Source organism: Nothoprocta perdicaria, unplaced genomic scaffold (assembly GCF_003342845.1).
Source record: "Nothoprocta perdicaria isolate Ctin4 unplaced genomic scaffold, notPer1 scaffold_59, whole genome shotgun sequence".
NCBI classification, from domain to species: Eukaryota; Metazoa; Chordata; class Aves; order Tinamiformes; family Tinamidae; genus Nothoprocta; species Nothoprocta perdicaria.
The window spans coordinates 2,774,299-2,800,416 of record NW_020455854.1 but is presented as its reverse complement, the minus strand read 5'-3'; the positions used below and the strand labels follow the sequence as shown (position 1 = coordinate 2,800,416).

Below are 26,118 nucleotides of genomic sequence, written 5' to 3'. Positions count from 1 at the left end.
GAAGGCAACAGGTGCATAACAAAATCATACTGTTTATAATTACATTTACTTTCATAACCATTTTAACTTACAAATCATTTCAATAAAGCAACATCATATCATTTAAACTTTAATAAAAAGACATTAAAAGCAAATTAAAAGGTACTGCAGAATTTAAGACTTAAGAGCATGCTTGTATTCCATGATAACACTGATACAATAAATATTCAAAACAGAAAAAAAAAAGTTTATATGAAGGAACATGCAGTGGAGTAGAGGGGAAAGAGACAAGGTACAAGGAAACAAAGAAAATGTCAAAAAAAGGGACAAACGAATTTTAGCAGTGTGCAACATAACCCTTTAGAAGAGAAGTACCATTGGAAAAGCAACATCTAGCATTCAACACTTGGAACAAGAGCCTTTTTCATTGCAAGAATTAACAAAATCATTCAAGCTTTAAAATCACAGCTAACAAAAGGATAAAAAGAGGGTGCATTATTTAACACAATATGGAGTTAACAATCTGAGTAAGATGTGCACGAAGTCATATCCTCAATCCAATCAGTGCCTCCCAGGCTTGCTTAAAACGTACACTCAATTACAGGCGTACCAATATAGAAAAAAATGTAGCATCAAGAAAACTTAATACAACAAGTCAAAAAAATCCACGTGGTATATCAGCGCTAAATACGTGAAACGGCAGATGGACTTCTCCACTTACCATTCAGCACCATCGCCAGCATGGGTATGTATACAGTTACCATGGTTACTGAGAGTTTGGTGAGGGCCCTAAGCGCTACCGTCGAAGGGGGAAAATGAAAAGGCAAAATATGCAACATCTTACTCAAAAGACGACAGCATTTTCAATTGGTATTTTTTTTTTTTTTTAATTCTAACAAATACGACGGAGGCAGTATTGAAGGGGATCCAGTGGTACTGAAAGGCGTTTGTGCTTGTTTTGGAATAGATGCCAATGGCTCAGGCCACGCGGCCAAAGAAGCCGGATGGTTAGGTTAAAAAGGCAACGTTAAAATTGGGCGGTTTGGTTCTAATCTGGCTTTGGTTCTTTTTTTTTTTCCTGTACATCTTTTGGATGCTTCGTTCCCAATCGGAATTTTTTGAAAGCCACTGTGGATCCCGCATCAACCCTGCAGCAAAAAAAAAAAAAAAAAAAAGGAAGAAAGAAAAAAAAGAAAAAAAAAGAAAAAAAAGAACAAAAAAAACCAAAAAAAGGAACAAAAAAGAACAAAAAAACAACCTTTTGTTTGTGTTTTGTCTGTCACACATTTTTTTCTGTTGTTCTCAATTTCTTTTTTTAATTTTTTGTTGGCTGGTTTTTGGAATCTACTGCACCCATTGATTTACAAAACATTCAAAATAATAACTTCAAAATATTAAAGTTTTCATTTTTTTTCCAAATCTGTCATCCACCTTTCAGCAATAATGATAATAATAATAATAATAATAATTACAAAAGAAATCATAATAAAAAACCCAAGTAAGGCCAGATTCTCTCTCGTTATATATAAGTATATATATATATAAACAATGGGAAGGGGAAAGGGGAGCACACAGAAGACACCAATGATGCATCTGAAACAACAAATGAGAGTGAAGCAGACATTTATAAAAAAGATGAAAAGGAAAATATTTTGAACATGCACCTCGATTTTACGGCCCTCTACCACGGTGCCGTGTAATTTCTCCCTCGCCCTGTCCGCATCAGCACTATTTTCGAAAGTTACGAAACCAAATCCCTGCATGCAGGAGGGAGAAGGGGGGAAAACAACATGCACATTATTATTTCAGTCAATGACCACTTGTTTGCTTATGTTCTCTCTCTTTAATTTAATATTTTCTTGTCCTCGCTTCATTTCTGTAACATGCAAATTAGAAAAAATTATAATTGTATTGAGATGTGCAATAAATAAGCGACAAATGCGAACAATTTTTTTTTTTTTTTTCCTCTCTGTCTTCAGTTAGATAATACCCTCGGAAGAATTCAAAGAATGATACCAAAAATACCTTTCTACATGTCACTACAGAGGAAAATAAATCTAACGATAAGAAAATGAAATTAAAATAAACTACAGTGTCTTCACATAGAAAAAAATGAAATAATGAGAAAAGAAAATGAACCACATTATAATGACATGCAGATATCTCAACAAAATAAAAGAAACATGTGCACAAAATTCAACACTGAATGTCAATATCCTCTAAAACATTGCCTACTTAATCATGCTCTTGTGATCGTAAGAAACATTGTTCCCATGCAACACTAGGGTAACTTAAACTTTTGTCAAACTATACAGCCTTTACTTATTTTTTATAAAAGAAAAACGAAAGAAAATAAAACCACCAACAAAACCAAAGCACTTTCAGAACTAAGTAGAAACTTTCTTGTAGTAACAGAGCAAATAAAAATCACATGATGTGAATAGAAAAAGAAACTCTGAGAAAGGAATAAAAATGCAAACATTTTGAGTAAGTTTTACTGTTTCATTTATTAATTCCATACATTACTTTTCACAGATAAAACATGCAGCTGCTAAAGCTTCCCACGCTAGTGGGGCAGGAAAACACTTGACTAATGTGAAATTCTGACTGTGCCAAATACTTGACAACATTAGGCAAAACTACCTGTTCTAGTCTTACTAACATTCATTTTTACTGTGCAAAATTACACACTGCTTGTAACTGTAAATCTTTTAAAAGCCAAACATGGAGCAAACAGTGTAAAAACATACACCAACCCTTTGAAATATTGCTCTTGTGGTACCACTGCGATGCCTTCGGATGCTTTGGGAATTTATCCCAGCAAGTGAGTTTCATTCGCCCTTGGTGCGTCAGGGTAAGGCACATTTACAAATTACACACAGCACCTTGGCAAGGAGCAGGCAGTGCCGCACATCCCTGCACATCCCGCGGCAGCCTTCGGCCACCCCTTCATTCAATTTTGTGCTCGGGCGTCAATCGGTTCTGTCACCTACTCTCTGCAGATCTACCTACTGTGCATATGGGGTATACGATGTACACAAAATGCATGTATAGTGACACACACACACAAATCTGACTTAAAAATATATTAAAAAACATGCTTTTTTTCCTTCTTTTTTTTAGGCACAGGGGTGAGGAAAATGAAAGGAAAGCAAAGGTACTATCACAGGCATTGAGAATAGCCAGCAATACCAACACAAAAGGGATTCACAGACAAATGTTGAGAAATCACCGAGGCTGAGCTTTAAAACACAGGTTATTCACCTGTTTAATGAATGCATTTATGTGCTGGTTTATAACACAGAGATATTTTATATGGTCGTGGTATGTTTTCCATCCTCTTCAACCTATTTTGTTTAAATCTACTGTATAATTTTTTAATTTTTTTTTCTCTAAAATTCCTACTGAGCTCAAAAACCACTCCACCAGCACTTCCACTTGCAGACCCTTCCCAGACAACCTGACTCCCAACTTTCCCACCTCAACCCCATGCAGCAAGACCTAAGCACATAACTCTCCCTTCCCCAAAGCACAGGGAACCTGGCAGAGAAAGTAAATTCCCCCTCTCAATATTAATCCCTCCATTTTAAGGGCCTGCCCTGGCCTTTTTCACACAACACTCTCACTTTCAACTTTTATTTCCCCTTTCATTGCTTCCTCAGCCCTCCCCATTTTTTAATAGCTCTGTAAAAAGGCTCGTAATTTAAGATGCCACCAGGCGAATTCCGCAGCAGAAACCATCACTGCAGCAATCGATCCAATGACCCTTGGCTCAGAAAGAGCATGAATTTCCCCCAATCTACTTGCTCGCCTCCCTCCTCACTGCTGAGCAACCGACTCCTCCTCAGCACTGCAAGAAATTAAAATTTGGTGGGAGCTTTTTAGTCAGAAATTTGAATCAAGTCTTACTTGCTCAAAGCACTGCAAGCTGTTTTTTTCTTCAAACAAGTGAAAGATAATAACTTAATTATTTTAAAAATTAGAAGAAGATATGAAGGAGAGGCACAAGCCAAGATAAGACAGGAACTTCAAAGATCCTGAAAAGAAATCCCATTGTCAATTTTTTTATGTTTTACTTATTTCCATATTTAACACTACTCAAACGAGGATCTTATATATGTAAATGTTTCATTAAGTTTACCTATCCAACACAGAAGCAGTCACAGAACACAGGCTCGTTCATCACATATTTAACTAGATATATCTACACTAAAACAAACTGTATTTTACACGCTGTTGATTCAACAGTAACCTTGACTCATACTATGCATCTGTCAAATTATTTAATAATAGGCAAATTTGCATGTTGGAAGGTTTGGAAACTTTGTTATTTGATTAAATGGATCTCAAAAATAATGTATATAGAACACAGTGCATACACATATGTATTTATGCTAGTATATATGAAATATAGAGCTGCACAGGTATTTGTATTTCTGAGTTTGCCATCTTGCAGTCACAAACTTTTCCAGGGGTAATAAAATAGAAGTTGGCTCTGGCAGTTTCTAAAAAATTGCAGCTGCTAAAGCAGCACTGAGTTACCCTTTTCAACCTTTAACAGCTCTTCCACATCTTCTGGTGGGCTTCATCCTAAAAATCCATGCAGCTTGTTACACATCGAGAGAACCAGACTCAATTTCTGGCTCAGTCTAGCCAGACTTGCTAGCAGCAGTACCAGCAGGTCTTATAATCTTTTAATCAATAAACTCTGTAAATCGGGCAAGGTAATCCTCAGTTATTTGAGGCAGTTTGTAAGAAAAACCTCGGCTAACACAATACTGAACTCCAGTTCTTAATGAAGAGTTCCACGAGTGATCACATTATTCCAGCAAAGTTAACTAGCTATTTTTTTCTTATTTTCTTATATCTATTTACTCCCTATAAATTATCAGTGACTGCTTGCTATGCCTTTAAACATGCAGAAACCTTGGTATGAAACTTCTATTTTCATCTGAAACATTTTTTTTTAATGTTAATGTTAATGTTAATGTTAATGTTAATGTTAATGTTAATGTTAATGTTAATGTTAATGTTAAGTTTCCCTTTTGCAAGTTTTTTACAATTTACACTGGTGCTGCAAGATTATGAATTTTAAAATCCACAATTCCGTTCTTATTAATTGTTAAGGATGGAAATAAGCTACTATCTCTGTTTTTGTAGGAATCTTTTAAACATTTTTAAATCTTAAATCACCTTCTGAAACCCTGAATTCTGCACACATCAGCTGTTTCATTGAGAAAGCATTACATGTTGAAACTGGATGTGGGTCATCACGGAATATCAATTAATGACCATCAGAAGAATTTTAGAAAAAAACTACGACATTTGAGTGACTCGATATGAGAAAAAGTCGATGTCTTCAAATTTAAAATGTATTTTTAACACATTAAGAGAGATATTAACAAAACAATTAAAACTTATCAGATACCAGAGTATTACAAAGTATCTGCTTCTTCTTAAAGGATGGCATAACAGCAAAGTAATTTTATCATGAGCAATAAATCAAGTGTGAGAATGGCAACAAGACTGATGCATAAGTGGAGAGACATTATAATGTGTTTGACTTGGGATGAAACGGAAAAGGACACCCCATGCATATGACATATGCACAGACCCTTATAATGCAGCTGATGTCAGAGGTGACACCTCAGGTGAAGGTGACCCCTGTTTTGCACCAGAAATGCTGATAATGCAGGCATAGCTCTTCTAGCTTGTTTACTTCTTAAATACCCAATAAATCAACGTATGTATTTAAGGCACAGTAATTTTCAGGGAAAAAAAAATCAAATGTTTGCAATACAGTAAGAACTCTTTTAATCAAATAAGTGTGAAAATAGGTTGTATTCAAAGGGTTGGTGTACTAAAGTTTCAGTTAAAGAGGAAAACACCTGCATTTAAATAACCAGGAACAATCTCATATTTTCTCAGCTAATTACTTAAGAGGATAGTTATTAGGTGTCATTATCATCTTTCATTTCAATACAAAAAAAAATATACTTGTACTAATTCAAGATCTGCTTACAGATATCTACAAGTATGGGCTCATCTTATAAAATAAACAAGGTAATTATTATTGAGGAATAAAGAAAGCAGAAGGCAATACCCCATAAATCAGGTGACAGTTTTGGAGTAGTTCAAATTACCCCTTTAAAATATATAAAATGAGTCCAATGACTTTCATGCTGCTTAGGAAACCGACAGAAAGCTCTAAAGTTGTTTCTAGTAGAGGGGAACCTCAAATGTATTTGTTACAGCAGTGCAGTTTTTTTTTTTTTTTTCTTTTTCTCATATGAAATATTTTAAACAAATAATCAAATTCCTTTGGTGAATTAAACTGCTTACCTTTGAGCCTCGCTCATTAAAAATAATTTCAACATCTAAGATTTTACCAAATTGCTGCAAAGAAATAGAAAATTTACATGAAAATAAGATAACTTCAACACTTCTGACATCTTTAGCACAAATGCTTGTTTTAGAAATTGATGCACCATAAAATCAAGCAAAGTCAAGCACCCGAAAAGACAAACTGAAAGAGTAACCAAATCACTATTATGATTCGATCAGATACATCCTTGCACCTGTAACTGTCATTTCACATTCATGTATGAATCCAAATTCAGTAAAGAAATCATTAGCTGTGAACATAGTCAAGAAAGAGTAGCAATTTTTTTTTATTTAGTCTTTGAACATTGGAAGTGACTTCCTGGTGATTCTAATCAATGCCTGTCTTCCTAGAATGTAAAGCTGGAAACTAGAAAGGTTACTTGTTATAAATACTGCTACTATTTATATTACAATAGCTCACAATAACTCACTATCTCTAGGCATTTCTCATCCATTCAAAAATGGACCACAGCCCAAAGGGAAAGGCTCTACTATACTTGTCTTTGTAAGAAAATAAGCGTTTAATTTGGACAACATTTTAGAGATGATGACATTTTATTGTATCATTTGGTATGTTCTATTTTATCATTACATGTGTCATTAGTATGCTGCAAAGAGTACTGTAGCACTAAGAAGTGACACAGTATGTTAAACTAAAGGGATAAAATTAAATTCAGACAAATAAAGAGTAATCTATCAATAATACAAGAAATTGCAAAAATTAGCCTTTACTTCAATCTTCAGCTAAAAATTTACTGTTACCAAGTCATTCTAAAGCTGCAGAACTCTACCTAACCTCCAGTTTAGTGGTCTTTTGACACTTAAGACACAGGAATACTGAAAAAATAAAGCTTTTATTCATTTACAAATCATTACAAGCCCTACCAAAAAAATAAACCTCAAAAAACAAGAATCACAAGAACAAATTAGAAAAAAAAAGCCCTTTCATTTGATGTACTTCCAGATAAAGTCTTTTTACAGTGCTTTGTTCAATTTAAATAAATTTGCCTGGCTTTCTCTAGATGGTCAATTATGTTTTCTGCTATTTGGTTGATAAGTCACAAGCTACTGGCAAACAGGCATTTGGGGGCGTTACTTACAAAAAGTCAGATACAGTAAAACACAGTGACCCTTGTTTCCCACCATCACACCAGGGTCTTCCCAGTGACCATTTCCTTCATTTCATACAAATTAATACAAAAAAAACCCCAGAATATTTTAACCTGCATACATATTGATATAAAGATATTAAGACTTGATATTAAGACTTTACAAGTACAAAGTAAACATAAGTGGATGTCTAAAGCAGGATGGTGGCATGGAATATTTCATAGAACGTTGTGTAAAACTATAACACTTGCTAGATGAGGACTGAGAAAGTGAGCAGGAGAACCATGAATCATCAGAGTACTAACTTGGAAAATCAAAAGAAAAGGGTGAATTTAATAGCTGATAAAAAATATTTCTAGATTATATTGTGAGACAAAATAAATACAAATCTCCTTGGAGGGTGGAGATGAAACCAGGCCTCATTGCTCAGTATGATGGCATATACGATGCTTATGAAACACAGCCAATGCACATGAAGACAGCGAATGGCCTGAGCAAAACCCAACTTTGATATAGTGGTAAAAACTTCCAAAGCCTGCAGACCTGCTAAGACCATTGGAAATACGGAAGCATTCCTGCTCCTGGATTTTCAAATACTTAAATGCAGCCCAGGTCTCACTTTTGTGAAATGGATTTCCTGCTCATGTGGTCAAACACTGCCTGCTTTTGCATCAGGCTCTCCAAAACAAGTTAGTATGGGCATATAAGTCCAGATGTACACATCAGGAACATATGTGCATTGAATACTGTAAGCCAGTGCAGGTAGCTGCTTTCAGTAAGATGCAAACCAACATGATATATGGAATACACATACCTACATAACAGCAAAGTAGATTTGTTTTTTCCTCAAATGAGGGGTAAATCAGGCATATATTTGGTTATAAATAACTGAAAACAGGATCTTCACTGAAAATGCTTAAGTAACTTTCAGATCCTGCTGTCAAGTTGCCTATAGCATAAAATTGCAACATATATACAAGAAATAAAGAGAAATAAGTACTTACACCAAACATTTGTCTAAGATCTGGATCCCGGAATCGGAACGGTATATTTGAGACGTGCAGCCGTTTTGGCTGTGATTTGTTTTCTGTGTTTTCAGAGGATTGTGTCTGTTGCTGGCCATCAGTCTGTGCTGCATCATCTGTCTGCTGAAGGAGTAAAACAAACATTACATTATTCTCTATATTTTTAATTTAAATAAAGTAGGGGTTTGTTCTCAAATAATACTGCAAGGGAGTTAAAAAGTACTTGAAGTTACTGAAGATTTTAAGAAGTTGAAATAGATAGTGTTTTCATTTTTTCAAATCCATTTCTGTATCTCCCTCAGAAGTGCATTTTTTTCCTTTTGTTTTTCCCTTTTATTTTTTGGGTATGCATTTGCAACATTGGAACAAAACAGGAGCATCCAAGGATTATTTTCAGTGTGGATTTTCTTAGAGTTCCAACACTCTATATTATAGAATTAGTTTCGTTGCAACATTAAAGAGGTTCCAACACTCCTATATTATAGAGAGGCGACTCTAAATAATGAATAAGTCACCTCTCTATAATATAGGAGTCTTGGAACCTCTTTACTCTCATATCAGATTTTGTGAAGGAAAGAAGCTGAACCTCCTTGTCCAGGTAAGAGCCTGCTTGCAGTAGCAATCTCTATGTTCTCATGCAAGATGAGTACTTCCATTCTGAGGCCATGGGGTCCTCTACACAGGAGGTGGGTAACGCATCACATTCTGGTTGCCATTTCATAAGCAGTGCTAATGGGCATTAAAGGGTCATTTTCTTTACATAAATGGTCACCCCATTGTGGAAAAAGGCCTTGAGTTGTGAAAGGCAACAAAAGTATAAATAGTAGTGAAGATTGCCCAATATAAAAGTAAAATCCAGAAACAAAGCTCTACAGATTTTCTTTCTCATCAAAATAAGGACCTATCATGGTACCTCTTAGAGGAATAGAGGGATGCAGTTGCCCAGTTTTGAAATGTTATCTTCTTATTCAAGTACATTGCAGTGTGTTACAATTTACCAAACAAAATTACAGAGATTAGGAAATTAAAAAATTAGAAATTACAGAGAGTAGATAAAAAATATGCCATTGATCGCAATTGTATAACTAACCATTACAGCTCTGTTAATATTTTACAGGAATTCTTTGACTATTTTCCTTTAATGATATTGTATACTACCCTAATTAATCACTGCATGTACAGCACACACATTCACTAGAAAAAGATTTTCCATAGGTATGTAAAACCAGCATAATTAATACTTTCCTTTGCACTGGTAAAGGGGATTTGGAAAGAAAAAGAAGAAATAAATTAAATGAATTAAGCTATTAGTTTATTTACTCTGTTCTCCTCCTTCCGTTCTGACCACATTCATCTTCCAAATATTATTTTTCACTGGTGTTCTAACGGTAGTTTGGTCAGTCTGTTGTTGTTGTTTTGCTAAAATCATGAAGTCTCAGTTTCCTGATAGTATCAAATTTATTTCACAAGACAAAAATAAACAAAATAAAAACCGTTAAATAATATAAGTCTTACCACACAGGTTTAGTACCAATAATCCTGTTAAGAAGGAAGGAAAAGACTTAAACAGAATACATTATTTACACTAGAGATAATTACATCAAATGCAATGCTAGCAAGGTAAGTTCAATGTGACCATCCCAAGTAAACATAAGTGTTCTCAAGTATTAAGTACAAATAATGTTTCCTTTATTTCCTGTATACTTCCTGGGCCAAGATAACTTCACAAAAAAATAAGTACTAAAAAATACACTGTAAATACAACCAGGTGCGACATCCCAACTGGATCACTGATGTGAACCCAGGTAACATAGAGAATTTGGAGGCTTTATTTATTTCTGAAATTCTGAAGTAACCAATTTATAGTGCAGCTCTGCCCATTTGAACCAATTTGCTGAATTTGGTCAAGAGGAGCAAGAATTTACCAAAGAAAACAGCCAGCCTTGCACCCCACTAAATCCAGGAGTCTAAGGCCCCTACAGATGTCTCAGTTGGCCAGTGGTGCCTACGTTTCACATGACACGTCTTGTATCCAAATTTTCTTGTATCCAAAGAAGAATTTTCATGTGATTTGAATGAGGAACCAGGAATAGTTTAGGTTTAAACCTGAACCTATGAGTCAGTATCCCCACAGTGCTTCCCTTGCTGCACCTAGGCAGTGCTACACAACTCAACGGTTAAAAATGTCTAGCGATTTAAGTACTAAATATGAGATATAACTGCTACAAGACAGGAACATGTTCCATGCCAACCTCTCGCTATTACATCTGAAACCAATACGTTTCAAGAGAATACTTTCCTTGAGGACTACTTTCGCCAGTACTATAGCAACACAAAGAAGGTGGATCCAAAAATCCCTGATATTTAAAACTCCATCAGAGCTGGTATGTGGCTGGTATGTTCCTCACTGCATCCCTGTGATCCCTCCTTTTTCCAGGTCACCAAGTCTGCAGGCAATACCACTCACTATGAAAACTGAGCAAATTAGTATGCTTTATGCAAAAAAAATTAAAAATGAATAAATAAAAAGCAGTAATGCCACAAATAGCATAATCTGCATAATTTTTCCACATAGCCATCAATTCTGCTAATATGAATTAGTTACCTTCACATATCAAAAAATCATAATTGCCAAGTCATTGAATAACTCGGTATGAAAAGATCTCATTTCATGAACCAACCATAGAACTTCATGAACCAACCTTTACAATTGGAATCAACTCTCTGCTATCATCCCTTCTAAACAACTACCTCAAAACTAGCCTGCTTGCAGATCTAAAAAAAAAAAAAAAAAAAACAATTGGAAAAAAAAACATCCTAAAGCAAAAAAAAAAAAAAAAAAAAAAAAAAAAAAAAAAAAAAAAAAAAAAAAAAAAAGAGTTTCCAAGCCTCAAGCATAATCACCAGGTTTAGGCTAAGAAAACTGATTAAAAACATAGTTGCACATTTCTCGCATACCCACACGGCCAATAAACCATTCCAGGCTGTTCAGCAACATGAGTCGCCCCATTGACATGTATCTCCGTGGAAAGATAGATAAGTCAAAAGCCCCTCTTGTCAGTCAGATAGAAAACACACACCAGCTCTTGCAGGTGAGATATAAATCCTGCCCTGTCACCGAACAGTCACAGATTTGCTGCTGTCACTCACAGCCCTTCACATGTGTCAGCCTGCTGAGCTACACGGGCAGTGACAGGGACGTCTGCCTGGAAGGAGGTGCAAAATACGCTTGGAAAGAGCCCCATTTTTCTTGTAAAAACAAGGTTATCGTCTATAGGCATAGCATTTATGTTGTTTCAGCCAAAATACTAATTTAGACACTACCGCTAGGTAGTAGTATCATGTGTCCAAAACCATTGGGAAGAGCAAATACTAAAAAGTGTAGCCAGAATTACTTGAATTTCATCCTAAATATATCGCTGTTTATGTCACTGCATAGCTCAGGACATAATAAGAAGTCATCCAGGGAAAATCATGGCATCAAACCTAAGGGACTCAGTACCCGCACTGCCTGGCTCCTCCACGCAGGGCCAGGCTTTGCTCCCAATGTTCAAAAAAGTACAAAGCTTATTAAAAGTGAACTATAATATCTGAGGCTTTTCTGTTGTCCACAAGGTCTTTGCAGAAGTAAAAGAAAACATCTTTGGACAATGCCCTTGTTACTGTTACCCCATTAACGCTGTAACTGCTACGCTTCTTGTACTGATAGGGGTTTAAAAATACAGGACACATACATTTGTTCAATCTATTTCTCAGGACTGAAAAAGATGGCAGCACATCACTTCAGCATGTATGAACTGCATTTCTCTCTCCCTCCTCTTCAGCACATTCCAGTTCTCCAGTAGCTCTGCTCGTTTCTCCAGGAAACATTCTCACATTTAATCAGGAAAATCTTTAAACATCTTGGAAGGGAGCGTATTAGACACTGTCAAACTAAACAATGCAGTTTATCTGAATTTTTTTTTCTTTTTTTTTTTTTTTTTCTTTTTTTCTTTTCCTCTTTGAGGCTGAATTTTTTTTCTAGCATTTAGGAAATTACTGTACTTCTTACCTGACCTGAGGCTGATTTCTACAGTGAAGAATCATGTCATAGAGAACGATGATGTTATCTTTCTTTCCGATATCTCATTTCACATTTCCTCACAAGGTTCTTTCTATCCCAGCATTATCCACCAGTGTTGCCAGCCTGGCTAGATTCATAACAAGAAAAGTCTCTTCTGTGATTGCTTTTTGCCCATGCAAGTGCCAAACTTGCTAGCACCATATCCCAAGCAGAATTCCATCATCCAGTCCACAAGAAGTATTATCCTCTCAATCTTACCAGCTGGATGGGAGGCCTACAGTAATTTTTAAACCAAAGAGGCTCCTTTTTTTCCTGTTTCACACTTATCTAGAGGCTTTTCAGGGTCTCCATCCTATCTCAACTGGGATCTTAGACAAGGGCCCCCTCAAGTTGTGAGGGCTAAATTCCCTTTTGCTCCTCTTAATCAAGATAAACAACCTTATTTTCTGTGACCTATGTTTTTTTCCAAGAATGTATTTTCATTACTGAGATTTTGAACTTTTCATGGCACCTTATGCCCATCTCTTATGACATAACTGGTCACAGTAGTGTAATGTGGACACACTGACCTCATAGACACAGTTTGCACCGCAAATATTAAATATCCCCAAGCAGTCTGCTTCCTCCCATTTTCAAAGCCTGAGGTATCATCATATTTAAATGAGACTGCAAAGTTCCCCATCATCACCAGGTCTCGTGAGACCTGCGTCATGGTTCATAATTGTCAAGGATTAAAAAAATCCAATGTGTGACAGTTAAATCATTTTAAAAGAAGTTTTTCTTTTAAACAGGTAAATCAAGTAGTCAGTGACTAATGTACTGGGGGCTGAAAGCACAGATAATACGGACTCTTAGTGCCCAAAGAAATCAATGGTAACTGCAGGTTCTCAGCCACCCTTGCAAATTACTACAGATTGGCTTTTTCCTATGCATGTCAGTCTGGACTGTATCAGGTTAGGTTTTGGCTCTGAGGTTTAAGATGTCATTTGTCATCTTCACTGAAAGGTCATTTCCACTCATTTGCTGCATGGCTTTTCTCCGGCTCCACTGGGAATGCATTTCTGATTTGAAAATCCTAATAAACAGTTACATATTTTAGCAGATTATTGATGTGTGCTGCCTAGAGAGAACAACAGAATGAACACTTTGGCATCTCATTGATTATAAAATTACAGAGACATCTAAAAAAATCTTCTTTGCGTGAAGAAAAACCCATTTTCTATGGATATTTATTAGTACACAATTGCACACAACTGCAAGTTTTCAGCACTATTATAACGATATAAATGTTAAAGTAAGTTGCTGAAACTTGAATCTCTTAAGAACTGTTGATTGCATTTAGAAGTATTTCAGGCACAATTGAGATGCTCAATTTTCCATAATAATTTCTAGCTCAATCGATATATCTGAGCTAAACAAGTTTAATCTTGGTGAAATTTAATTTAAGTATGGACAACATTCAAAGAAAATCATTCAGAGAAAATTGTGTGAGGCATGCTTACATTTCTACCACAAAATGCGTCTTCATACGTCAATTTTAATTTATCATTCCAGAGAATAAGTATTCCTCTCTATCTTATGACCCAGTGTCATGCTATTATTATTTTTGATGATTTGCTTTGATAATACTCTTGTCTCTTGACCCCTACCCGATCTCATCCAATGCATGCACATCTCTGTGAATAAAACTGAAATATAAGATGCTGATTTGGGATAAATTTTTTCTTCAGAGAAAATTGTATTCCCTTTTCTTTAAGGTGAAAAACTGCCTTTGTTACTGATACAAATTTGTATTTCACCCAGAACTCTTTTTCAGGGTCAAGAAATATATGCTTAAAGCTTTCATCCATCTCTACCATACACCTATGTCCCAAGTTGCTCCTGAAATGGGTTGGTGGTATCTTCTCCCGTGCCTAGTATTTCTGGTAAAGATATCATGTGAAATAAAGGCTACCTGTATATGAAATAAAAGGCCACCTGTACTGTACTTGAGCAGAAAAACACAATCCCATTCTCCTTCCCAGTGAATATACACTTCCCCTATGCCTTCCATCCTTCATGGAAGATATACTCTGTCCTATAATCTTTCTTAAACTGGCACAGTGAGTGTTCTGTTTTCTCTCTGTTCCTATCACTGAAGTGTAACGAGCTCCCCAAACTTGTTCATTTGCTGCAACACTATGGTGGTGTAGACAAAATTGAAACCTTTACCCTCCAACTCTATTTTAAAGGTCATGATATGCTGTCATACCATAGCTATTTGCATGCCGCTAGGAAATGAATATCGGTATCAATGCAAGCTTTTTAAGAGTAAGCTGACACAGCAGCAGGGGTACCATCGACCTAAATCTCTTCCTGGTCAAGCAGATAATACGTTGGATTATGTTAACTTGAAAAATTTCACCTAGTCTTGATTACTCATCAATAATCTATGGAAAAACATGGGACAGTTACATACTTTAAGAACACCAAGTTTAGAGGAAAAACAACCTAAATTGATGCACAGTCAGATCGCCTATTTACAGGAGGAAAAAAAAAAAGAGAGTAAAGCAGCAATTGATTACTTAAAAAAAAACTTACTCAATGGCAAACTTAATAATATGCTGTTTGATGCGTTTCATGTACAATATATGGATAAAGCTCTTAAGCGTTTTAAATGAAAAAAAATGCTCATTTGAAAAGCCCCTTTTTTTTTCCGTGCTATACCAATCAAGTTATTTCTCAGCACGAAAGAGCTTGTGAATGTCTTCTAGGCATTATTTGATTAAGCTGACAATATTATGTGAGCAATGGTTGAGTACCCACTGTGCTGTACTTTTGACCAAATTGATTTGTGTAATGAACACTTGCTCTGTCTCTTCTCTAGCTTGAATAGGGCTCTTGATTTAACCAGTGGTGCTGGAAGCCAAGTGAATTTACAGCCCCCACAGTCATTCTCTCTCAATCTGGAGAGAATAGCAGCAGCAGTACATGAGCAAGCATAATTCAATACATTGTGCTATAAGCGCAAAAAATAATATCAGAGAGCTCTGCAATATACCTCTTTGATTTGATTTGCAAACCTGATAAAAAAAGCAATCGAGAAAAGTTCGAGGAAAAAAGAATGCGCGTGTCCTGAGCAAAAATGTAACTACACTGAATGTGTACACAGAACTGAAAAAATCATGCATACTAAACCAAATTCATACTTTTCTTAGATAATGTTGCACCTCCTCTGCTTAACATGGGGATAGATTCTGAACATTTATTTTCCATTACAAACTGTGCAAAGAAAATAATTTAAAACTGCATTTGGTATTTTTTAAAAATACTGTTTCCCAAATATACTACCCACCAGGCTACTGACAGGTGTAAAACGGCTTGCAACTTTTCTGTTTTCTTAAACAAATTGATTAACTCATCATTAATCATACTGGTTTGATACATTTATATTCTGAAGAGCCTAAGCTCTGGAATTTGCTTTTAATAGGCACTGTAATTGAAGGGGAAAGGAATTATCTATGCAGAAAGATGTTTTCGTACATAAATTTTTACACAAAGGAGCACACATGTTTACTTTTTATCACTGTTCTTTTACAAGTGTGATGAACATTACCAGGAGAGGCATCATTTTCTTTTCTTGTCAGCTGCATCTCTATTATCCTTCTCTCATGAATAAAGATTTATATCAAGTCCCATTGTTTTAAAGATATTACCTATGAGATTTTTTCTTGAGTTTTAAAAGTAAAAAATATTTTGTTTTTAGCATCTCTGAAACACTGAAACACATGCAACTCCCATGCCACATCAAGCTACCCTTTCAGAATTTATATTTGAAGACAGTGTGCTTTGTTCTTTGTGCTCATTTACTGAATGGTGTACATCTACAGCTCCAAATCAAAACAAAAACCAGGGCAAATAATTAGTCACCATTTCTTATGATAGTTCTGAACAGAAACACGAGGAAGGAGCCAACTTTCTGCTCTACAGGACCTCCTAATCCCTGTTCTAGAGCCCTGCACCATCACGCTGGCTACTAACCCATTTATTAATGTCTACCTACAGTTCTCAATTCCATTTCACTACTGGTAAACATTCCGTTGTCCCTACTATTCTTACTTAATAAAAGACGTTTCGAAGTTGAGACAAATTGTGAGGCACATTCTCTTAGCTGGAGAGCCTACATGGCATTTTGGTGACCCAGGGACATCCTAATCATCAAAACTAGACAGAGCAGCAAGCCCTATTATTTTATAAAGACAAATAGAAGGAAGAACAAATAGATTTGTTCCTGAAATGGAGGGGGGGGAAAAAAAAAAAAAAAAAAAAAAAAAAAAAAAAAAAATATTTTTTTTTAAAAAAAAAAAAAAAAAAAAGGAGGAAACCCTTTTTTTTTTATAAAAAAAAAAAAATTTTTCTAAAAAGGGGGGGGGGGAAAAAAAAAAAAAAAAAAAAAAAAAAAAGCAGCGTGTATTTCTCTTTGTAAACTAGTTTAAAATTCCAACAAAATAATGAAATTTTTTTATTGTATTAAAAAAATAAGCTTTCCATCAGACTATGACAAAAAAGACTACACCATTCTTTTCTCACAGATACCAGAGCAGTCTCTGTGTTATTCCAGGTCTCCAAGTCTACTATTCCAGGTCCCCACTCAAAGATGGTGGGGTAGACTCTCTTAATCCGATTTACGAACAAATGAAAAGGAACCTAAATAATTTTGTGCTTCATTTCGGCACTTCATATGGTGCCTACTGTGAACATGGCTTGAGGCATCAGGCTATAGGGTATTGTTCCAAGCTGAGGACTCAACAGCAGTGCTGATTATTTCTTTCATTTCTAGGTGGATGCCTTCTGGATGCTGATACCAGAGGCTACAAGGAAGCACCATTATGCGATAGCTTATGCACAGAAGGCTAGCAGCCTGAGTAAGAGATCATTAATTCTGAGGACAGATAGGAACAGCAAGATAGTTTTCTTAAGCTTCTGGTACTGCAGGGCAACCAAAAAGTTATTAATTACTTGGCTAGATTAATTATTTCCCCAATCTATCTTCCTTAACAACATGAAATATATATTCCTTTTATAGCGGTTTACATCCACATCGCTGGCTCATCATTTTTTTTCTGCTAAAATAGTCAGCGGGATATTAGAGAGCAGCGTATGAATCATATTGTTTGCAGTGAGATACCAGAATCTATAAATGTTTTAGCCACTGAATGTGTTGTCTTAGAACTTAGGCAACATTTGCCACTATAAGCAGTAGATTTTTAAAAAGGATGTTCATGAAAGCTTTCAACAAAGCTTTCAATCACTAAGCAAGTTCAGTTGCCAAGTTTAATTAAGGACAGCCGGATGACATCAGGGTATCAATAACTTGCAATAAGAGAAGGAATTACAGTAGATTGCTGAATGCATTATTTATTGCTAGCATCAATTCAATAACTACTTCTGACCATCCACTTATTCCATCTATGAATACTGTAAGAACAATTAACAAAATCTTTCTCTAATCATCTGCCTTCTAGCTCCATCAGTCAAGAAGGAAGTGTACATATTCCATGCACATTTTTAAAAATTCGTGCTGCATCTAAAAAAACAAAACTATTTTGATATCATCATGGGATAATTTTTTACAATCCTTGCTTTTATCCTTCAAAAAAGAATAAAGATTTAAGTGGATATATTAAGGAACACTTGACTGGTTAAAGGACAGAAACATTAGTTTAACCCAAATAAAAATATATTAAACAGTGATATCAAAAGGGTTACAGAGACATGATGCAACATTAAATTATTTTCATTATGCCTCTTTCATCACAGAGTAGTCAGAACCAGCTACTTTTGATGTAAGGCTTGCAGCTCTTCCAAAGAATTTCAATAACAGGAACAAGGAAACATTCAAAAATAACTTTGCTTCAACACTTCAGAGACTGTTCTAAACAAGAAACAAATGAGAATGCACAAAACAGTATTATGAAAGTTAGCAGAGAAATTTTGAGTGGAGCTGTTTTAATGTTTTTGTCATTTGAATGGGTGGTGTAGCTTCCTATTGCACAAACGTGTAAATAAGAAAATAATACAACTGATAAACTAGTCCAAGTACTACACTACCAAAAAAATTATGAGGAAACCTCATTGCTAAAAAATTACTTGCTCACATTATTTATGCCTACAAATTACTAGACACATTTACTTTGTAAATTCTCAGTGTTTTCCCCTATGATGAGAATTCTCTTCTTGGATGCCTAAAGAGAAACAGAAGACTCAGGGTGCGGTTTCTTGAGGAGTTTGAGCTTCAACCACGCACATGCCACAAAGTCCTGCCTTTCTTGCTACCTCGAAACTCGGTTTCCTTCCAGCTTCCTATGTTCACTATAGTACTCATGAAGATTAAGCATTGGGTCAGAGCTGTTAATCCAACTGATAAGTAGGCAGTGTTTGCAAGCTGATGAAATCCACAGCCCAAAAAAGGGGCAGAAACATCCAAATGAGGGTAGGAAAGAGCAAAGTAGGGGACGGGACTGCTCCTTTTGTGGGACATGAGAAGTCATCACTTACCCAGATCACAGATAAGGACTTCTGTGAGTGTGGAGTTCAGCGGGTAAATTACATAAAACGAGAGCAAAAAATGTTCCTCGGAAAGTAGTAATGGGGAATCAATGTGACATGCTTTATGTACAAAAAAATGTACGCCTCCTGCTAAAAACATGTACCAGCAAAAACTGAGTAGAATTGAACAAGGCTAAAACAGGTGAACAAATAGAGAATTCCTTTGTATAGCTTACAGATAAATATGTCCAACAGACATGATAGTTCTAAGTCACTTTCCAGCAAGTCACATTTTGAAAGTACACGCTGGAAATAGCTCGGGACACAGCCCAAACATTCATCCTATTTTAATACCTACTTGTCAAGATCAAAATTTTCCAATTGATAAGAAGTTCATGGCAATAATTTGTTTTCTGGAAATCTACTCATTCTCCCTAAATGAATTCTCATCTGCACAAAGGTTACAAATTTAAGACATGATTTTTTTTTTCCACAAAACGACACAGCTCAATATATAGGAAGAAAACTGTACTTTTCACTTGTTGTCATTTATTCACGCACAAACATCGATGCTATAAACCAGAATTAGATTTGTTTATTCCATGCTTAAATTACCTTGAAAATTTCTTTAAATATTATCCCTTATAAAAGGCTGCAAAGCTGCAACAAAATATTTCTTTTAGTTATAGACTCCGTCTGGAAAAAAAAAACAAAAGATGTGGCTTTACTTCATATAAAATTATACTCCATATCTAGTAATATTGTGACATGCTACTGTGTTTGTCCCAATGAAAATTCATTAACAAAACACTACAACACACTGCTCCAAAAGACACTATTTTCTTTAAGAGGCTATGAGGTGGCTTCAGCTAGAATGCTTGCAGGATTTGCCGAGCTGTTTAAAAAGCAATGTTTACACTCAGCTGAAATCAATGCAGTCGAGTTCCTGGAATTCCCTCTGTGCCTGATACTCCTGTCATGCATGTGAAGTCGCTTGCTGTAGGAGTGGTGTTGACACAACCAACTGCTGAGTGAACTTGTGACAGCAGGGCCTCATGCTGAGAGAGAACGGCTGATTGCTACAGTGCAAGCTCATGAGAAGGCAGAAAAGGTGACAATATGATAAAAGGGTTTCATTGCTTGACCCATCACCTTCTCCTGAAATCCTGCTGTGATTTTCCATTTGCACACTTGCATGTATTAGCCCAAGGGGTCAGTGCTTGAACCCTCTGAAACATGGCAGAATTTGAAGGTTCCCCACCTCGCTTAAAAAAAACCAAAAAAAAAAAAAAAAAAACAAACAAACAAACAAAAAACCCCACCACTTTTCAAATGACATAGATCTTTTTATACAGAGATATCCTACATGGACTTAACAAAGAGCAGTTCTGTTCCTAGGCAGCACAGCAATTTTTCAAGCTTAGGTAAAGTTCTAGGCTTTACTGACACACTATTAAAAAAAAATAGCTGCCTTGATTTCTCGTATTAGTTTTGTTTGGTTCTCTCCTCTCTTAGTATGGTGCAACAAAATGTGAGCAGCATTTCAGAGGAGCTACAACACTTTGAATGGAAAAGCATGCCTAAGGCTGTGACTGTCTGATGCTTTCTGTCTTTTCCCTGGAATACTAGACTGCAATATCACTGTCAGTGGAGCATCCCTAAAGTTTTCTGTTATCTTTAACCAAAATAAGGGAAGGACATGTGACAGAACATTATGTCTTAGGTAACCATCAGAAGCATTTATCCTTCACTCAAATCTGTTTCCTTCACTAACGTGGAACATGATTTAAGCGTTTAGAAAATACACAATCTTCATTCTATTCTCCCACTTAAAATAATTAAATCAAAGACAAGGATCCAGGAAAGGTGTCAAAGAAAGCATTCTCTAATAGCAGTCCCAGAATCAGGAAAGTTGCCACTGAGAATTTATCTCTTTTTCCTACATTAACCTATTTCTCACCACAGCTTTCCAAGAGACCTCTTCCCTTACTTATCCTCAAGTACAGCAAACAGAAACAGAAATTTTACAGTCAAGATCTATTTTCAATCTATTTTCACCTAACAACTATATGGCAAAGCCATCAGGCAAAATAGTCTCAAACAATTTTGACTATTTCAATCGCTAATCTCGAGTTTCAGAGATGCAAACAATATTATTCAGTTTCTTGCCATGAATGAAAAGAACTGTTGGACTCTTTGGCAGTGATAATTCTGTGTATGAGTTAAAAAAAAAAAAAAAAAAAAGGCCCAAAGCAGACTAAAACTACCTAAAGTCAACCATCTGAGTCAATCCTTAAGTATTTAGATACATTCTAAGATATTCCTACCCATGTCAAACACGACAGATTTAATAGAATTGCAACATCAAAACAACTATCTCGGTCAACATCAAAACAACAATATCTCAGTCACAACCCCAAAGAACTTTTTCCCCCCAAAATCTCTTTACATGGATATTTTAACATAAAATGTAAAAGATTATCCATCTTGTATTATTTTGAAGGCTAATCGAGTGTATGCGAAGGAAATATGAAAAGAAGAGTGAGCCTGGAAATTATTCCTCCTCTCACCGCTACACAACAGGCACCCTGCTGAACCAAAACTGCTAACTGTAATTACAATGGCAAATTGGAAAAGTTGTGCTAATGTAAGGATTAAGGAAAAACTTCAGTAACTTCTCTGTGCTTTACCCATAAACTGAAAATGCAGCACAACTGGCCAGGCACATTGCAGGATCTCCTGCCTTAAACCTAAGCAGTGTGGACTATCTGGCATTCCCAACACCACTCCAACTGAAGTGCAGCTCCCTCCAGAAAAGACCAAAGACAGTTAGACTAGCAAATGCTATGCAGTGGTTTTCCTTCTCCTGTTTTGGCCAAGCTCCCCAGAGTTTCCCAGCTGTGGCCTTTGGAAAGGGGTGAAGGACGGGAGAGAATGAGGAATATGCTGTGATGGAAAAGGAACAACAAAACACAGGCTATGGTTCTGAGATCACTGGCCAGTGCTTTAACATAGGACTCACGGAAATTGCCCATGGCATTACGCTGGTCTTCCCTTGCCCCTTGAATGGGGTAAGCAACTTCAAGAGACCCTTCATAAACCGTGTCACAACTCCTTTTCAGTCTGTAAATATGAACCAGGCATCTTTCACAGCACATCTGCATCCTAATTGCCAAGGGTCAGAGGACAGCTTCCCTGCACAACAAAAGTCCATACTATTATTTCTAAATTTATGAAGCTCTTTTCAACTTTATTTTTAAAATAAAACCCCCAATAGTCTTCTGATATGGCCATAGAAATTCTAAACAGATTTGTCTTAATTCCTATTAGAGGCAGTTTCTCTTCAGCTTTATACTCATTTCTGTCTAAAAATATCTTGCTATCTTTTTGCTATTTTTTCTCCTCTCTCTTTTTTTTTTTTTTTTTTTTTTTTTTTTTTTTTTTTTTTTTTTTTTTTTTTTGTCTACATTAATCCTCAGTTCTTAAAGAAGTTGCTGAGATTTGCATAGTGGAGGTGTTAGGTAATTGCTGTACAAAGCACAAGATACAAGGCTCTACATTTTCAGATCTGGCCCAGGTCCAGTTCCCTAAATTGATGTGTATATGTTAAAAGCAGAGTTACTCAAGGCTCTCTGTGTAGTTAATAGAAAGAGTTAGAAATAGTCAGAAACATTTCACTTGTCAGAAGTTTGAGTCAGCCTACAGAGTCTGCTCCTATAGACTATATAGGGACCCTAGATAGCCAATTCCCTAACTGCCTCATTTCTGTGCCTAATGTTGCAGAATAAACTAATGATTTAGCAGTGTGAAAGAGCTAGCTGCCTTTATGATGTGCTCTGAGCAGAATTCCCTGTTTCTGCATAGTTCACTTCAGAAAGCAGTAGAAGATTTTCCAGCTCTGCACCTACAGTCATTTTTTACAGAAGAACTTTCATAGAAGAGCCTTCTCTTCAGGTCTCAGAAATGGGGCAAATCTACTCTCTTGTTTGCAGAGGATACAAAACTGGGGGGAATCGATGATGGATCAGATGGCAGCATTGCCATTTTAAGGATCTTGACAGGCTGGGGAAATCCCTGGCTAACAGGGATCTCAGGAAGTTCCACACGTGGAAATGCAGACATCTGCATCTAGGGAAGAACAACCTATACATAAATTGTATATATAGTAATTCACAGTGCAAGGAAATAACTAAATTTTAAATTTAGTTTAGTAAAGTTTAGTTTAGTAAATTTTAAATTTAGTTTAAAAATGACTTTTTAAAATGTCATAAGGAATTTTACTCGAGATAAACCGAAGTAGCTTTCTTCTTGTTTGTTTTTGTTTTGTTTTGGTAAAACACAGCCACTTCTAAGAGGAGAGGACAGTAAGAAGTTATGGGAAGTGAACCTCATTAAGAAAAAATAAATTATATCTATACATCAGCTACTATAATAAAGCTTCAGATATACTGTAATTATAACATATTATAATAAACGTAGCTTCCGAATTAGAATAACTGATTATAATATATACAGTTTCAGCTTAAGCTTTAGAATGCCTAAACTGAATCAACTCACAGAAGAGCATAAGGGAGTAGAATAGCTAGTAGCAATAAGGCATGAGTTGCATTTACACCTTGTATCATCTCCTTTCATAACACCTCCTTTCCTCTGCTTGTAAAGGAAATGCTGTCAAAATTGCTCTTTGTCAGAATTCTGAAAGTGGAACTAAAGTTGTAAATTATAACCTTTACTGTCTGCTCATTTTCTTCTCTATAATGAATCTGCTCGAGAAGACCGGACATCTCTTGACCACTCAAAAGCTAGAGAGAATTTCTTTTTTTTTTTCTTTCTTTAAAAAAAAAAAAAAAGAAAGAGAAAAACAGATAAAAGAATGAGATTCAAAAGTGCTAAGTGCAATTTGAAATTCCGGGAGCTATTTGCATAGTCAACCAATATGTTTTAATGACTCTAGTTATGAGATTATATAAATTCATGAAGAATATATATTTATTAACACACGTGCTCAGGACGTTTCTTCCCCGATTAGAATGTCAGGTGAACATTTCAACCAAAAGAAAATGAATTGTGAGCTAAAGATGAGCAGTTCTGTCTCACCTGACTTACTCAAGTGAAGAGCCTCTAATAGAAATTGTTGGGTGCATGCATTAAATTAGAAACCACACCACTGACTTTTTTCAAATTTCCTCAGAAAAAAAGAAGGTTAATTAAGGTCCCCCCATGACAATTCTACTAAGAATGTCCATGATTATTGCAGCATGAGGAGGGTATTTAATGCAAAAGAAAAGGAAGAGGCGCTATCAACATGAAAAGCTAGTTATGCAATCAGAAAGTAGCTCTGGCTGCTTTAAAATAATACAGACTCTGAGAATATTGTAACAAGAGAATCAAGAAAAACAAACACACAAAACACACCCCCCTCCCAAAACAAAAATTCTGCTCAGAAGGATGATTCAGAAAGCCTCATAACCTAATATACAAGTATGAGTTCAGTAATATATAATACTTGTATTATTATCAAAATCTTGTATTTTGTAATACAAAGCAGCGCTTGACAATATTGACTCATATATCAGTAACTTGATATACTGGCCTACTGGGGGTTTGATGTTTGGATTTCTGGCTTGACCAATCGTCCCCAAATAAAATAATCCACCTCAAAATTTATTAAAGAATACATTATTTTCAGAGATGTTATAAAGGCTTTTATAAAATATGTATCTCTCTCTGATCTTTCACGCCCAAGTGTTCTGTTAGGAATATACTGTATTTGGCTACTTCTGTCACAGCAAAAACTATTTGTGATGTTCTTTGCAAATTCATATATGGTCTTTTGCTAAAAACAGCATCTGATAGATATGTGCTAAAGATATATTTGCACAATTCCAACATTATCAACCTTTAAATTAAATCTTAAAAACAGAATGTGTTGCTTTTCAACAGCTGAAAATTAAAGCCGAAAAAAAAAAATCCCAGGCTTTTGCTTTAGAAGAGAGCTATGTCTATTATCAAATTAGATGCCAAATATTATCCTGCAAACATTTACCTTAATTCTTCAAACTATTTAATACTCTCTAAATACAAAGTGTTCTCCAATGAAAGAATAAATTGAAAATACAATACTTCTTTTGTAGCCATGGAGCAGAGATGACTGAAAGCAAATATCAATAGTCTGCAAATAGAAGTTTTTCATATTCGATTTCATATTTTATTAACTGCTCCAATATAGCTAGTCTAAGACATGGCATTTCCCTGGAAATAGTGGAACTGACTCCAAAAGATTATAATTAAAATCAAGCTATCCTAATCTATCATAAGTACTGATATTGGAATATGAAGTAATTTGCTTCAATAAAAAGCAATGATCATCAAGGTAAAATTAACGCTTTACATGGGTAGATTTTAAATGAGAAATACTGCATCAGCATATTGGGCACTACTATAAACCACAGCACACATCTAAAACTGAGAAAAACTATGGTTTATTACAATAAGTTGAACTTTATCATTCAGTAAATGATTGCTTTTTGAATTTAGTACTGTATTTCTCTTCTTTCTAAAAGGTAAATTGCTTTCCAGTATTTATATCACTTTTTTTCCTTTTAGGTATTATTGCTTACTTTATCTCACAGAAACCTATGAATACGCTGAAAGCAAAAAAAAATCACCAAGTATTACTGTATTTCACTGCTTACTTGGAGTACACACAAGACACCTATGACAAATGCTCTTCAGAAATTATATTAGATACCTATTCACCAAAAAGAACATTTTATCATTTTCATTCAGTGGGCACTTAAGAGCAGAGGATTTAGATATATCTTTTTTTTTTTTCTTTTCTTTTCATGCAGTACAACTCCTCATTTGAGATCCTCCAACTTTACATTCTTGTACTGCAGAATAAATGCAAAGCAGAGATTTTATAAGCTACTAGCATTCATACTGAAACATGCTAATGCATCATTATGATCTAGCAGGTTGCTTGCTGTGTTTTACAGCCTTTCACACTACATTAACCTTTTGCACCTC

General features: G+C 35.5%; 1 protein-coding gene across 10 annotated transcripts in view; it reads right to left on the bottom strand.

Moving 5' to 3' along the window:
* The window catches only part of RBFOX1 (RNA binding fox-1 homolog 1), a 691,795-nt gene that overhangs the window by 80,794 nt on the left and 584,883 nt on the right, over nt 1-26,118 (bottom strand). For all 10 annotated transcript variants that reach the window (XM_026049083.1, XM_026049093.1, XM_026049092.1 and 7 more), the window contains 3 exons: nt 8,478-8,621; nt 6,322-6,375; nt 1,644-1,736 (listed from right to left, as the gene is read on the bottom strand). In XM_026049083.1, coding sequence (XP_025904868.1) covers nt 1,644-1,736; nt 6,322-6,375; nt 8,478-8,621 — 291 coding nt within the window. The remainder of the gene's footprint in view (nt 1-1,643; nt 1,737-6,321; nt 6,376-8,477; nt 8,622-26,118) is intronic.